Source organism: Notamacropus eugenii, chromosome 1 (genome assembly GCF_028372415.1).
Source record: "Notamacropus eugenii isolate mMacEug1 chromosome 1, mMacEug1.pri_v2, whole genome shotgun sequence".
In the NCBI taxonomy this organism is placed as follows: Eukaryota; Metazoa; Chordata; class Mammalia; order Diprotodontia; family Macropodidae; genus Notamacropus; species Notamacropus eugenii.
This window is the reverse complement of record NC_092872.1, coordinates 549,651,052-549,666,754: the sequence shown is the minus strand read 5'-3', so window position 1 is coordinate 549,666,754 and position 15,703 is coordinate 549,651,052. Positions and strand designations below refer to the sequence as shown.

The following is a 15,703-nucleotide window of genomic DNA, read 5'->3' as shown; positions in this document are numbered from 1 at the left end:
CAAAGTATTGAGAATTAGGAACACTATTTTGATGTTATTAAATATTTATTAACAATTTAAGGCAAATAGTACCAGTTCCATAGCTACAAATTCCATGCTGAGCATCTTGTTAATTCTACACATGGGGGAAAGGCAAAGACAATTTTGTTTCTAAAAAAGTCATAAAATCTTATAAAAATGGTTATATTTTTCAGGAAATTATATGGATCTCCCACACTTTCATACACACACATACACGCACCCCAGTGTTCAAATTCCAAAAGTATAACTAACAATAACATGATGAATAGTTAACAGTAACAATACCATAAGGCACAAGTTCAAGTATTAGTGTAACAAGAATCCATGTAACAAATATATTCTTCAAAAAACACATTTTGTCACAGGTTTGGTTAATTCCCATCAATTTCATAAATACAAGCTAACTCAAAATATCTTGGCTGGTGAGCACTTTCTTACTACTCAGAAATGCTTTTCACTCTAGAATTCTGTGTAAATCAAAGTGAACTGCACATGGTTTATCCTTCACGTAGCAATTGGCGATTTTTCAGGATCCTGGGACACTTCTAAAAGCAACAAGTAACGCAAGCGTCTATTTGCCAATCTATCAAAAAAGACTTTACAGTGACAACTGGGACAGGTCAAAAAGTCCAAAAAGAAAGCTTGCTATTTATTTATCTGCTTGATCAGTTGACTAATCTAGAACCACATTTTAAGTTACGTTTGGTTAATTCTTCATACTTTGTATTGCTTTGTGTGTCGGGATTCCTGCCCAATAGTACTAACTCCTTTCTTGGCAACAGGAATTCACAAAGACAATAACCAGCATATGAGGTCTAAACATTTGGAAGACTCCAAAAACGGGGTGTTCTTAGAAAACATGTATATATTCCCTTTTCCTGCCAATGTGAACTTCTATCTTGCCCCATTTAAGAGCAGATATACCACCAAAATTACTTCCAAGATTTTATGACCCACCTCTTAACTATTCTTGGCTCTTGGTAACACCTGACACTCATATTTAGATCATTTAAAATGAGATTTTGGTTCAGCTCAATCTTCATTTGAAAACGAATGATGATGTTGTAGTTTTCATGACAAATAACTATTACGTGTCTCCCGATATACAAAGGACCATGTAATCCTTTTATTTTTTAAAGAAATCTCACCTCTCTAATCAGTGCTGTTATTAAAAAAGTTAAATTACAAAAAGCATACATACACAGTCTGATCCAGCTAGATTTTCTGCTTTTTGCACCACAGGTTAAAGTACATTTTAAAGATTCAAAAAAATTAAATCAAACCAAAAAGCTTCAAAACAAGCTTACCTCCTTGAAAGGAAAAAGGGCTACGACAGGAGGAGTATTTTAATAAAGGAAGGTCAAACACATGTCCAGCATCTGCTGTTAAGTCACTTCCATATTTGTCCCATTTCCTACCTAGCCCCTTGAAATAATGTAATGATCTTAGATTAAACCCATAAAAAATTATTTTGAACAGGCAAGTCAAAAAAGCTAGACACAAACCCCTAAACTAGCACTCTGTTTCTTTGCTGTCCACACGACTTTGGCGCTGTAATTTAAAAGAGGATGCCTTTTCACTCCGGGTGACAGGATGGTCTGTAAGATCCTCAAAAGACTTTGCAGCTGAGCTGCTATTTGGGAAAGGATCCTTCTCAAAGGATCCTTCATCAAGGATTGAATCAGTGCTCGGGTCTTCCTGAATGGTGTCCATCCTTTGGTGGTCCAGCTTCGGAGCCACTGAGGGCATCACTGGAGCAGGCTGGAGTGGCTGAAGTCTGCCAGGGGGCTGAGGCACAGGAAATGGTTTGATGATGCGAACAGATGCTGAGTCCATGCTGCTCAGCATCTCCACGTTCTGAAAAGACAGGTTTTATCTTAAAACTTTTTCCTTACTCTCATCCAACCTAAGAAGAGGGCGGAGTCTCTTAAGAAAAATTTTCTTCTTGAAACTTTCATTCACCATTTTAACATGAGAGGAAAAAAAAGGAACTCATGCTAGAGTAAAGTCATTGTGGGGAATCCCAATTGATTATCTTACATCCCGGCTTGTGCACTGGGATGGATCTGAAGCAAGCCTGGCATTCAAGTCACAGTAAAATCCTCAGAATTATGTATTGCAGAGTGAAGGGACCTGGTCCGTTTAATCAAATCCTCTTCGTCTTACAGATAAAGAAAACTCAGGCCCAGAGAGGTTCAGTGACTTGCTTAAGTATTCTAAGCCTGCGTAAGACCACATAGTTACAGTCCTCCGAATCCAAATCGGGTACTTCTTCCACAGTACTATGCTTCTATATGATAGTATCTGATATCTTCACTTACTTCACTTGCTTACATTTAAGCTAAATTTAGTAGAATTTCAACAAGTAGAAATGGGGAAAGGGGATGGAGTGCATTTTAACTACGTAGCACTGTAAGGAAGTGCACAGAGATGTACAAACGCTAACTCCCACATAAGAAGTATGAAAGAAAGGTAAGAGGGCACCAAAGATCTATTATCTGTCCGTCTATACGGCATACTTACACTGGGGTGAAACAAAGACAAAGATTCATACTGTTTATCCAATTTCTTGTCCTAGAAAATAAATTTAAACTTAGAAAACATTTTTTCAAACAAAATTAAGCAATACATGCTATCTCTTTGCCCACCTCCAATTTAGGCCATTTCTATGACACGGAAAAGAATGCTTAGGACTATAAAACCACCAGCAGGCCCAGCAGGTAAATGGCTCTCCAGAGAAAGCTCTAAGTCATTTGCCACCAGAAATGTTAAACATTTCAACAAAAAAACTTTTGTACTCTTAACTTAGTAGGATTTAGTGTGACCACAGGTAAGGTTTCATGGCAGTATTTCAATCCACCCTTTTACTCTCTAGGCAAGAAAATGACAAAGGCCTCTTGAGTCTCTACTGATGTCTTGTTCTCTAGTACAGCAACACGAAAATAATACTAGGGAGTACTGGGAGATGAAGAAAAGAAGGTTCGAGGCAATTTCTCAAGTATTTTCTCAGTGGGATTAGTTAAGTGTATTAAGAGCACAAGACAGTTCAAATGTTAACAGCAAAGGTCATTTATTTTGTAGGTGTGTACATATTCCCAAAGAATCCCTAAAATGTGGCTATTCCTGCATACCCTTGCTTACTACCACTTCCCTCCCCGTCCTTCCTGCTTCTAACTTCCTCCATAGCCTTTTCAACAAGCAGCCAGTCCTGTGTTGAGTGGGCTAAGAACAATGCAAATGCCTAAAGCAAGTCTTTCCAAAACACAAAGCTCATGTGGGCATCAGATACATAAAAAGCCTTTCCTGAATTATGCTATATTTTTATAGAACTAAGAATCAGGATCCACGCTCTTACTGATGGTTGGCAGGAGTCTGTTTTACGGCATCTGCCGCACTTCAAATGAGATGATCATTCTGAAAATTACTATATGAAGGGTAAACAAAAGAACAGCAGAAGTTTTGGGGTGGGCCTAAGACAGGAGATCTGGGTCTCTCTAAAATGGAGAAAATACTGCCTCCCTTCCTGCTACCCCACATAGAAGGAAATCTGAAAAGCATTTTGAGTTCCTCAAAGTTTTATTGCAAGAGGTACAAGATTCACTCATTACTAGACTGACTTAGTGCATTCAGAACTAGATGGTAACAACTTGGAGATGGCTACTTTAAGTACCTCTGCTTATACTTAAGTGGTCTTTAAAATGTATATCTGGACCACCTTATTAGGGTCCCCTAATACTTAAGGGCTGTATTTTAAAACTAAACTAAGATGTAAAATCTTCTACGGTGAATACAGAACTCTTCTGCAAAATAAGAGGAGTAAAACTGGATCCTTACTAAGATTTACTCGTAAAACAAACCCATGTTTTGACTAATATAAGGTCACAGCAGTAAGAAGCAATGTCCCAGTAACATTCTAGGTATGTTGGTGAAAAGGTTTGCAGTTTCACACAATATTTTGCCAAGACCAATTTCCATCTATCCTTCATAAACAGTAGTAGATTGCTGTATTCAAAATTAAATTCATAATCACTTAAAGACCTGTGACTTACCACACAATGGACAAGAATGCTGAGAGGAATCCACAAAATCAAGGAAAAGACAAGGACTGAACCAACAATGTTGTCTGCTAAAAACTTCCCTGTAAATAATTTGAAAAACTGTAAATGTCTGATGTCAGTTTTTGACAAATCCAAATTTTTTTCCTTATCAACAGTAGTTTCTGATCTGTAATTCTTTGTTATAGAAATACTCCATTGAGAAGATACATGTGAAGAATGTGATAAATTGAAAATCTCATTGCAAATAAGTACTTTGAAAGTTTTGAGGCACCAGCTGAAGACAGTGTATGCAGCATTAAAGGGCTGATGGCTGATTCAGATTGCTCAAGATGCCAATCCTTATACAATATGGACTGTGTGGGTTACATGTTAATATAAAGTCCCAGAAGTCAATAATATGCCTTGGTTCTGGGAAAATTAGCTGACTAAATGTCAACCAATGAATGACAACTAGCGTCAGTAAAATAAGTGTCTCGATCAGATTACACGTCCTAGAATCAATAGGAATATATTGTATTTGTAATATATTCTTTTAGAAAGAAAAACGTTTTAGCCCTGACCCATGTAGAATGACAAAGCTACATTACTGCACTTTTATTTGAAGTGACCAAGCTGATTTGTGATAAATGCATGAAAGGCTTCTACTTCTTCAATCTTATGATTCTAGTTAGCAAGTCAGGAAAAAAAACAAAACTCACTTTTTTTCTGAATTATTCTACACATATACAATGAATTCGTAATTGTCCACAAAGGGATATATCCAAAATAAATCTTACTGTCAGGTTGTTAAATGACACATCAAGCAGAAGAATAATTCTTTTGTCATTGTAGTGGATTTTATTTTTTTAAGTTTTAAAGCACTTAATCCTCTCTCCATAATTAGTCTTCCAAGAATAGTGTTAAGTTCTCCAATGTTCTATATGAAAAGAGTCCAGGAAAGAACCTACCAAAAGTATTGATGCTCAGCTGATCAATGAAATCCCAAAATCGCTCTATCACATCCTGCACTCGTTTCTCACATTTACCCTTTAAAGGAAAATGTTAGCATGAGTAACCAATGCCATAAACACTGAAAAACAGGGTCTCAAAATCCCTTCAAAGGGCAGCTAGATGGTACACTGGATAGACTGACTCTCAGGAAGTCACTTTTGGCCTGTTTACTCATCTATGACATGTGGATAATAATAGCACCTTCTCCTCAGGATTGTTCTGAGGATCAAATGAGATAATTTTAAAATTAGTATTATTATTACTACTATATAAAAATCTAGCTGCACAGACCACCTAAATTTCGGACCACAGAAGACAACTAACTAGAAATGTTGTAATGACAATAATGATTCACAACTTACAGACAGGCTCAAGAGCTGGAAGGAATCTTTTTTTTTTCTTTTTATTTTTTTTCTTTTTCTTTTTTAATGTTTAATGATCACTGCCATACAATTGCGATTTTATCCCCCCCCACCTACCCCCCACTACCCCCCTCCCTCCCCACGACTGCATACAATTCTGTATAGATTCTACATATACTTTCCTATTGAGTATATTTTCACTATAGTCATGCTATGTAGTCAGACTAAGATAAATGAAAGAAATCGTATAACAAATCAGAACATGATACACAAACACATTGGAAGGAATCTTTTAACCTAAGATAACACTCAAAGAAAAAGTATTGTTTGGGAAATTTAGCTGTTGCCCTAGAAAGTCATCCTGCTACTACTGTGGAAATACTCTCCCATCTCCATGCATTTTAAAACTTGCTTCCATTATATGTATAAGTATGTATGTATATACATGTGTATGTCTATGAGAGAATGTGTGTGTGTGTGTATGTGTGAGTGTGTGTGTGTGTGTGTGTGTGTGTGTATTTGTATACAAAACTATCTATGGAAAATGAAGGGTTTTTTCCCTGGCTTAAGTAAGCAGAATCCTGATTCCAGAGGAGCAGTGATGAAGCATGCTACACCACTTCCTGACAATTAAGAAGATAGACTTGGTGTGCAGAATGAGACATACTTTGGCCATGGCAAATACAGAAAATTTGTTTTGCTCAACTACGCAGATATGCTTTGAGGGTTTTGCTTTTCTTCTTCAATGGGAGCAAGAGATGTGGGAGAAAGAAAATAGATATTAAATGAAAAAAATTATATTTATAAAAATAAAAACTAAGTTCATGGACACCATGCTAATGAAAAAAGAAAAAGAAAATTAGGCCACCAGTCCACTTCTACTTCACTTAAAGCAAGTCATTTTATGCTATGCTATATTGTATAAAATACATAATACACAGTATGCATAAAATGTAATAAAACACAGTATATAGCAGAACACAGGATACCATAGCATAGTCTTGTATGTATCGTATAGTATAGAACAATATATGTAAAGCATAAGGTAATATCACATATATAGTGTAGTATGGCATAATAAAGTATATCACAGAAAGTAGATCAAAGTATATTATCATATGGCATGTATTAAGCCAGTGTGATAACTGACATCACTCTGTCATGTTGTTGTTCAGTCATTTTCAGTAGTGACTCCATTGGGATTTTCTTGGAAAAGATACTGGAGCGGTTTGCCATTTCCTTCTTCAGTTCATTTTACAGATGACAAAACTGAGGCAAACAGGGTGAAGTGAATTACTCAAAGTCACACAGCTAGTTAAGTGTCTGAGGCCAGATTTGAAGTCAGGAGGATGAATCTTCCTGACTCCAAGCCCAGCACTCTATTCACTCTACCACCTAGCTGCCATCACTTTGTGAGGATGAATGACATTATGCAGCTTAATATGATATTTACCACACGATTGTTGTATGTTACTTAATTTGCTATAACGTAAAATATGACATATATGATGAATATTAGAAAAGAGAAAACAAGTTCTCTCACATATTGTATGTTATCATGCGTGCAGAATCAGTCAATTAACACACCAATGCAGTACATGGTTTATTACCTAAGCATAATAAATGGCTACATTTTTAAGAAATGAAAATTTCCAGGCTTCTTAGGGCCACCAGATTGTTTAAGGACACATACAGGACATACATACTTACATTCATGTCACAAAATCCCACAGTACAGGGCTTTCCTTTTCTCAAAAATAAGAAGTTATTGTCAGCATCAAGGTATGGAACACATCGGCCAGATTCGTCCCTACAGCACACTTTGCAGGAGTGGTCAGTTTCTGAAAGAGAAGACACTGCATGTCATCAACTGGAGCTTCCAAATAGTACTAATTTCTTTCTCCTTCCCTTTCCCTTACTAACCACACAACACTCTCGGGAAGAGGAATTACTATGCCTTTAAAAAACAAAGGGAAGGGAGAGGAATAGTTAATAATACCCATTTTTACCTTTCAGCTAATCGTTTCTCAAAGTCTCCTGCTCATCTCTTAAGAGACAAATGTATAATATCTACAGGAGAATAATGCCCTTTGTGACCCTCTGAGCAAAAAAAAAAAAAAAAAGCTGCATAGAAAAGTATCCTCTTCCCATGTTCAGTACAAAACTTGCACTGAAATCAAAATTTCCTCTAGGATTCAATATGCCATTAAGGTTTTTCAAAGTGCAAGTTTTCTCACAAGCATATCACAAATTTTCTCAGTACCTGTATATAACTACTAATCTTGTCAATTTAAATCCTTGGCTTCTTGGTTTAAAGTCAATTCAAAATATTATTACTTAAGCTGCCAATGTAATGAATGCTTTTGAAGATGCAGGTAGACCATGAGGTAAGCTGCTGCATTCTCAGGTGTGGTTACTACCTGACAAGTGCCTTTCACATTGCACTTCTCCCCACTGTAGTTATCCTCACAACAACCCTATAAGGCAGGACTGCTGTGTGATCATGGACCAGCAACTTCACCTGAGTTTCTCCACCTATAAAATGATACTTGTGGTACCTATCTCACAGGTCTGAGGATTAAATTCCAGTTCTAGACATCATCCATGTAAAATACTTTGTAAACTTTAAATAAAGCACTATTATAGCAAACTTGTTTTGTAAATGAGGAAATTGATGAGGTCCTGAAATGTAAAGTGACTTGTGAGGATTCCCTAAGGGAGGAGCAAAGCTGGGATTGATTCCCAAATACCAGCTCTACACCAGGACTCTTTCTACATGTGACATAACCCCTACCATGTTGGGGCTGGCCCAAAAGTGACCTCCATGATGTTTACCCAAAACTTTGGAGGTTTTGGGATCACAGCCAGGACAATGGGTTCCAATACAACACTAGAATATATAAATGAAATCAGAAAGGAGTCTACCCCTACAAAAAAGGAACGGAACACTGAAAGTGGAAAACTTCAACTAGGAAAATCAGCTGGCTGAAAAAGCACACAATTCAGTATGTAATACAAGTTATAGTAAGATAGCTGTGCTATGAGAATTAATTCTTATATTTATAAAACACCAAGCTTATTTTAGTTCAGAGCTCTTCGAATGCTTCACTTACACATTAATAGCTCCAATGAGCATGAAAGGACTAATTACTTCTATTTTACAGATGCTGATACTGAGGCTTAAAACAGGAATCAGTCAATCAAGAGGCTAGCAAGAAAACCCTCTTCCCATTTCTGGGTTTCATCCCATAATGCCATGCTGTAGCAACTGGTGAAGCCAAGTATTCTCAGTTTGAGGATCTGATGATTTAGTGCTGGAATCCTGGTCATGTGAAGACAACCCAGGCTCAGGGAAATTGACTTATCCCCTAGGTAATGAGGAGCAGATCTTATGCCAGGCCCTTACATTTCAGATTCAATGTTCCTTCCACTATAATAAGTCACCTTTCAGAACAATTAATCAGATTAGCTATTTCTTGACTTCATCTGGCATGGAGCCTTGAAGTTAGAACCAGATGTTGGTCTGAATCCTAGCTAATACTTAATAGTCATGTAACCTTGGACAAGTAATTTCTCTTGTCCTGTGTCTGTAAAATGACAAAACTGTATGAGCTGAGCTCGAGTCCCTTTCAGTTCTAAATGCTACGATGTTAAATCATAACCAATTAAGAACAAAACAAGGAAGTTCTGGAGAAAGCTGTTGAAATGCTATTTCATAATTAACAGGCTTTGGTTTTGATGATTTTGCCAATTTACATGCTTAGTTTCTCCTTTCTTGTTGCCTCTAAAGAAAGGCAAGAATAATCGGTTCTTCTGCTCACCATTACATGCACAAGACTGGAGATTCTTCTCCCTCTCACAGAAGGGAATACACTCTCCATCTTTACACTTTCCTAAATCCAAGCAAACAGTATCATCTGCAGCATTTCCAGGAGGGGGACATTCGCTGCTGTTACCTAGAAACAAAGGAATAGAGAACAGATTATACTGGAATAAAATATTTCTTTCATCCTCCTATAAGTCCATCCTACAAGTATGTGAACTACAGGTACATGACATATTCTCTCTCATGGGAAGTGAAATCCTACAAAAGGCATGACTTGGCTTATCAAATGCTCTAATACTTACCTGATTTCCTCATTTGTATAAAAATAAAGATATCTAAACTTCCTCTACATCATAGGGCTGTTATGAGGAAAGTACTTGGCAAACCTTAAAGTGCTACAAAAATGTGAGCTGTTATTCCAAAAAGCTGATCCATGAATAGTGTGGAACAGCAGCACAGAAAAGTGAGCTTCTCATAATTCAGCATGATTCATCACACAAAGAGTAGCTAACTATATAAGAAAGGATCAACTATGCTATTCCCAGGGCTTGGATGGGACACATTTTCAATATAACAGTAAAACTTTTCTGACAACGCTTTGTGGAAAGATATCAGCCTTTAATGAACTGGATTCTGTTTCAAAGAAGACACTGTGAAGTTCATTTTAAAATTCCAAATGCTCATGGTGATTTCTCCTTCTTTCTGAACTATATGTTCCATTCATTTGGCACTTTGCAACACAAAGCTGTAAATACCATGTTTTTCCATAAATGGTCTGTCTCCTCTACTAGATTATATGATGCTTCTTCAGGGGTGAAGCTCTGTCATGTCTATTTTGTATCCCTAGTGCCTAAGCAAAGGCCTTATACATGGCAGGTACAAGGTAAAATGCTTGTTGTCGTAAATAATGAAACACAAAGATAAAATGAAATGAGGCCAAGACCACAAAATCAGGCAAGGGGACTGAAACAGCTAAGAATGAAGATGATGAAAAGAATCACTTTACTCTAGGCTATGCTATACTATACTGCCTAGAGTGACAACAATAAGGACTCACACCCTACTTTTGTTGAGTATCCCTTACAAAACCCTTTCTCAAACCAGTCCTGCACACTGGTAGATGGGGAAGTGTTATCTAATAAATAGGTAAGGGGGTGGGGGGAGGAGACAGAGTCAAGATAGTGGAGTAGAAAGATGCATATACTCTAGCACTTACCCCACAACCCACAAAATACTGATAAAAAATGACTCAATGAATTCTAGAGCAGCAGAAGTCACAGGACAACAGAGTAAAAGAGGTTTCCAGCCAAGGGTAACCTGGAAGGCCAAAAGGAAAGGTCTATCTCACAGGATGCTGAGAGGAGTGGAGTGGAGCCCAGTCCTGGCAAGAACAGGACCTGAACAGACCTCCAGGGCAGAATTCCCAGCAGGGAAGGTCCCAGAACCCTCAACTCACAAGCCAAGAAAGCTCCAAAGGTCAGTGTGGGAGGGCTTTCCCAGCTGGGCGAGAGGGGAATGGGGTTCCCACAGTACTGGCCCCAGGTGGCGGCAGAGGCTGTGGCAGCAGCAGGAGGCAGGCAGCTACGGTGGCCGAGGAAGCAGCCTGGGTCCATTGTCCAGGCAGCTTATCTGAAAACCTCTGGTGGAACTGAGCAGCTGATCTGAACTTCAGCCCTCAGTGGCAGCCTCATCCCCACCCAAAGCCCAAGGGATCTGAGCAGCTGATTTGAATCTTAGCCTTGTACTGGGGAGAGGAGAAGCACTAGGACCCTCCTCTTGACAAAGGATTTAGAAGTCAAGTAACTGGTTGGGAAAATGCCCAAAAAAGGGAAAAAAAATGAGACCACAGAAGGTTACATTCTTGGTGAACAGGTGTCTCCTTCCATCCTTTCGGATGAGGAAGAACAATGCATACTGTCAGAGTAAGTCAAGGCGTCTGCCTCCAGTACCCCCAAAATGAATATGAAATGGGCTCAGGCCATAGAAGAGCTTGAAAAGTGAGTCAGCACCCTAGTAAAGGAGAACCAAAAAGATGCTGAGGAAAATAACACCTTTAAGAAGAGGCAAACTCAATTGGAAAAAGAGGTCCAAAAAGTCAGTGAGAAGGCTTTAGAAAGCAGATTTAGACAAATGGAAAAGGAGGTTCATAAGCTCCCTGAATAAAATAGTTCTTTAAAAAAAGAGAATCGAGGGGGGTGGAGCCAAGATGGAGGAGAAGAAAGACGCACATATACTAGCTCTTCCCCCACAGCCCTTAAATACATGTGAAGAAAGACTCTCAACAAATTCTAGAGCAGCAGAAGCCACGGAACAATGGAGTGGAGGAGATTTCCAGCCCAGGGTGATGTGAAAGGCTGATGGGAAAGGTCTGTCGCACTAGCCGTGGAGCAGAGCCCAGCCCAGCCTTGGCCCTGCAGCACGGCACCAGGAGGAGGACCCAAATAGGCCTCGGGGGCAGAACTCTCAGCTGCAGTAGCGATGGTTTGCAGATCCCTCAACCCACAGGCGCCAAAGGTCAGTGAGAGGGTTTTTTCAGCTGGTCAAGAAGGGAGCAGGGTCTTCCCATAACTCTGGACTCAGGCAGCGGTGGCAGAGGATGTATGGAGCAGCAGCAGCTTCCATAGAAGCCTGCATGCATGGTGGGATCTTAAAATCCCAGGGGGAACTGAGTAGCTGATTCTTACCTCAGCCCTGTGTAGCAGCCCTGCCCCCACCTAATGGTCCTGGGGGAATCAGCAGCTGATCTTTATCTCACACTGAATGGCAGCCCTGCCCCTGCCTAAAGTCCCTGGGGGAATTGAGCAGCTGATATGAATCTCAGCCCCCAGTGCTGGCTTGGTGGAACTGGAGGCCAGGTGGTTGTGGAGAAGAAACTCTACCACTCGCAGATTCTGGGCACAACAGTTTCTGGTTCCTCCCAGACCAGTATACACGCTTGACTGTGCCATGTTGGAGAAATTGAGATCTTACACATCCCCAGAGTATACCCTACTCTTGACAAAGGATCCAAAAGTCAAGTAACTGGTTGGGAAAATGTGCAAAAAAGGGGAAAAAAATAAGACTACAGAAGGTTACTTTCTTGGTGAACGGATATCTTCTCCCATTCTTTCAGATGAGGAAGAACAATGCGTACCAGTACCAGGGAAAGACATAAAAGTCAAGGCTTCTGTGTCCCAAACATCCAATATGAATGTTCAATGGTCTCAGGCCATGGAAGAGCTCCAAAAGGATTTTGAAAATCAAGAGAGATGGAGGAAAGACTGGAAAGAGAAAATGAGAGAGATGCAAGAAAATCATGAAAAGCAGGTCAACACCTTGCTAAAGGAAACCCCAAAAAATGCTGAAGAAAATAACGCCTTGAAAAATAGGCTAACTCAATTGGCAAAAGAGGTTCAAAAAGCCAATGAGGAGAAGGATGCTTTCAAAAGCAGAATTAACCAAATGGAAAAGGAGGTTCAAAAGCTCACTGAAGAAAATAGTTCTTTAAAAATTAGAATGGAACAGATGGAGGCTAAGGACTTTATGAGAAACCAAGAAATCACAAAACAAAACCAAAAGAATGAGAAAGTGGAAGATAATGTGAAATATAGGAAAAACAACTGACCTAGAAAATAGATCCAGGAGAGACAATTAAAAAATTATGGGACTACCTGAAAACCATGACCAAAAAGAGCCTAGACATTAATGAAATTATCAAGGAAAACTGCCCTGATATTCTAGAACCAAGGGGCAAAATAAATACTGAAAGAATCCACCGATCACTTCCTGAAAGAGATCCAAAAAGAGAAACTCTTAGGAACATTGTAGCCAAATTCCAGAGTTACCAGGTCAAGGAGAAAATATTGCAAGCAGCTAGAAAGAAACAATTTGAGTATTGTGGAAATACAATCAGGATAACACAAGATCTAGCAGGTTCTACATTAAGTGATCAAAGGGCATGGAAGATGATATTCCAGAAGTCAAACGAACTAGAACTAAAACCAAGAATCACCTACCCAGCAAAACTGAGTATAATACTTCAAGGGAATAAATGGTCATTCAATGATATAGAGGAATTTCAAGCATTCATGATGAAAAGACCAGAACTGAATAGAAAATTTGACTTTCAAACACAAGAATCAAGAGAAGCATGAAAAGGTAAACAAGAAAGAGAAATCATAAAAGACTTTCTAAAGCTGAACTGTTTACATTCCTACATGGAAAGATAATATTTGTAACTCTTGAGACTTTTCTCAGTATTTGGGTAAGTGGAGGGATTACACACACACACACACACACCCACACACACACACACACACACACACACACAGAGTACAGGTTGAATTGAATCAGAAGAGATGATATTCATAAAAAAATAATAAAATAAAAAGTAAGGGATGAGGGAGGAAAATACTGGGAGGAGAAAGGGAGAAATGGAATGGGGCAGGTTATCACTCATAAAAGAGATAAGAAAAATCTTTTTCAATGAAGGAAAAAAGGGAGGAGATGAGAGGGGAAAAGTGAAGCTTACTCTCTTCACATATGGCTTAAGGAGGGAATAACATGCTCACTAAATTTGGTATGAAAATCTATCTTACACTACAGGGGAGGAGGGGACAAGTGGGGTGAGGGGGATGATAGAAGGGAAGACAAATGGGAGAGGGGAGTAACTAGAACTAATCATTTTTGGGAATGGACAAGGTTAAATGAGAATAAAAAGGGGGGGTGTGTGACGGTAGGATAGAGGGAAATACAGTTAGTACTACACAACATGATTATTATGCAAGTCTTTTGCAAAACGACACATATATAGGTGATGTTGAATCACTTGTCTTCTCAGTGGGGATGGGTGGGAGGGAGGGACGGAGGGAGAGAAGTTGGAATTCAAAGTATTAGAAACAAATGTTGAGAATTATTACTGCATATAACAGGCAAAAAAAGAAACACAGGTAATGGGGCAGAGAAATTATCTTGCCTCACAAGAAAAGAGAGAAGATGGGGATAAGGGAAGGGTGGGGTGTGATAGAAGGGAGAGCACATTGAGGGAAGGGGTAATCAGAATGCAAGGTATTATGGGGAGGAGGGAGAGGGGAGCTGGGGAGAAGAATTGGAACTTGGGATTCTGTGGAAATGAATGTTGAAATCTAAAAATAAATTTAAAAAAAATTAAAAAACAAAAAAAAGAAATACATTACAAGCCTTTCCAATAAAATCAAAGTTAAAATAAGAAAAAAAAAATAGGTAACAGGAACTACAAGAGGGTCAGTAGTTGACCTGACACTGCACAGCAGTTAAGTGGTAGAGATGGAACTAGAACCCAAGTTTCCTAACTCCAAATCAAATACTCTTTCCATAATACCATGTGGCTTTCTTACATATAAGGTGGAAACTGAAGTGCCTGAATTAACCAAATTCAATTGTTACAGATGTTTGGTTTAGGACATCCCCTTTTAAAGAGGAAGTCCCTTATCATTAAGGATGCCTAGAACAGACTGACATCCCTTAAATTCATAATCATGAACTTCTTCTAGCTCATATGAAAAAGAATGTCCTCCTCAGCTCATATCTGTGAGTACTGGCCTACTTAGCACTCTGCCTTGCACATAGTTGGTGCTTAATATTCTACAGACTGACTAATTGATATATACCTTTTTCAAAAATTATTTTTCATTAATAAAAGAAAAAATCCATAACCATATAAAATTATTAATCCTAACCAGCCTCAAAAGCTATTCACAATTTACCAAAAGTGGAAGCTCAATGAAAAGCTGCAGAATTTCAAAAATTACTTTTTGTAGTGGCCAAGAATTGGAAATTGAGGGGATGCTCATCAACTGGAGAATGGCTGAAAAATGCTGGTGATGGTATATGAATGTAATGGAATACTATTGTTCCATAAGAAATGACGAGCAGACCAATTTCAGAAAAACCTGGAAAGATTTACATGAACTGATGCTGAGTAAGGATAGCAGAACCAGAAGAACATTTTACACACTGTGCAATGACTAACTTTGATAGACTTATCTTTCCTTAGCAATGCAAAGATCTAAGACGACTCCAAATGACTCATGATGGAAAATGCTATCCACATCTAGAAAAAGAACTATGGTGTCTAAATGCAAATCGAAGTATTTGCATTCTCGCTCTCTCTTTTTGTTTCTTCTTTCTCATGGTTTCTCTCACTGGTTCTAATTCTTCTTTAAAACATGACTAATGTGAAAATATGTTAAAAATGAGTATATGTGTAGAGGTTGTATCAGATTGTATGCAGTCTTGAGGTGGGGGGAGGGGAGAGGTGGGGAGAAAATATGGAACTCAAAATCTTATGGAAGTAAATGGTAAAAATTATAAACAAATTTTAAAAAAAAGTTCAAAAGCTGGTCAAGCAACAATTACATCCTCCTTCCAAAGTGTACTCTCTGAATCTGGTGGAAACATTTATGCACAGATTAGACAACCAAAGACAG

General features: G+C 38.6%; 1 protein-coding gene across 4 annotated transcripts in view; it reads right to left on the bottom strand.

Annotated features, from left to right (window-relative positions):
- Positions 1-15,703, bottom strand: part of ADAM17 (ADAM metallopeptidase domain 17) — a 77,111-nt gene that overhangs the window by 3,694 nt on the left and 57,714 nt on the right. For 3 of the 4 annotated variants that reach the window (XM_072634253.1, XM_072634251.1, XM_072634254.1), the window contains 6 exons: positions 9,253-9,387; positions 7,142-7,272; positions 5,027-5,105; positions 4,071-4,159; positions 2,545-2,595; positions 27-1,878 (listed from right to left, as the gene is read on the bottom strand). In XM_072634253.1, the coding sequence (XP_072490354.1) occupies positions 1,534-1,878; positions 2,545-2,595; positions 4,071-4,159; positions 5,027-5,105; positions 7,142-7,272; positions 9,253-9,387 (830 nt within the window). In that variant the 3' untranslated portion in view covers positions 27-1,533. Of the gene's footprint in view, positions 1-26; positions 1,879-2,544; positions 2,596-4,070; positions 4,160-5,026; positions 5,106-7,141; positions 7,273-9,252; positions 9,388-15,703 lie in introns of those variants that run through there. The other variant, XM_072634252.1, reaches the window with a different exon arrangement.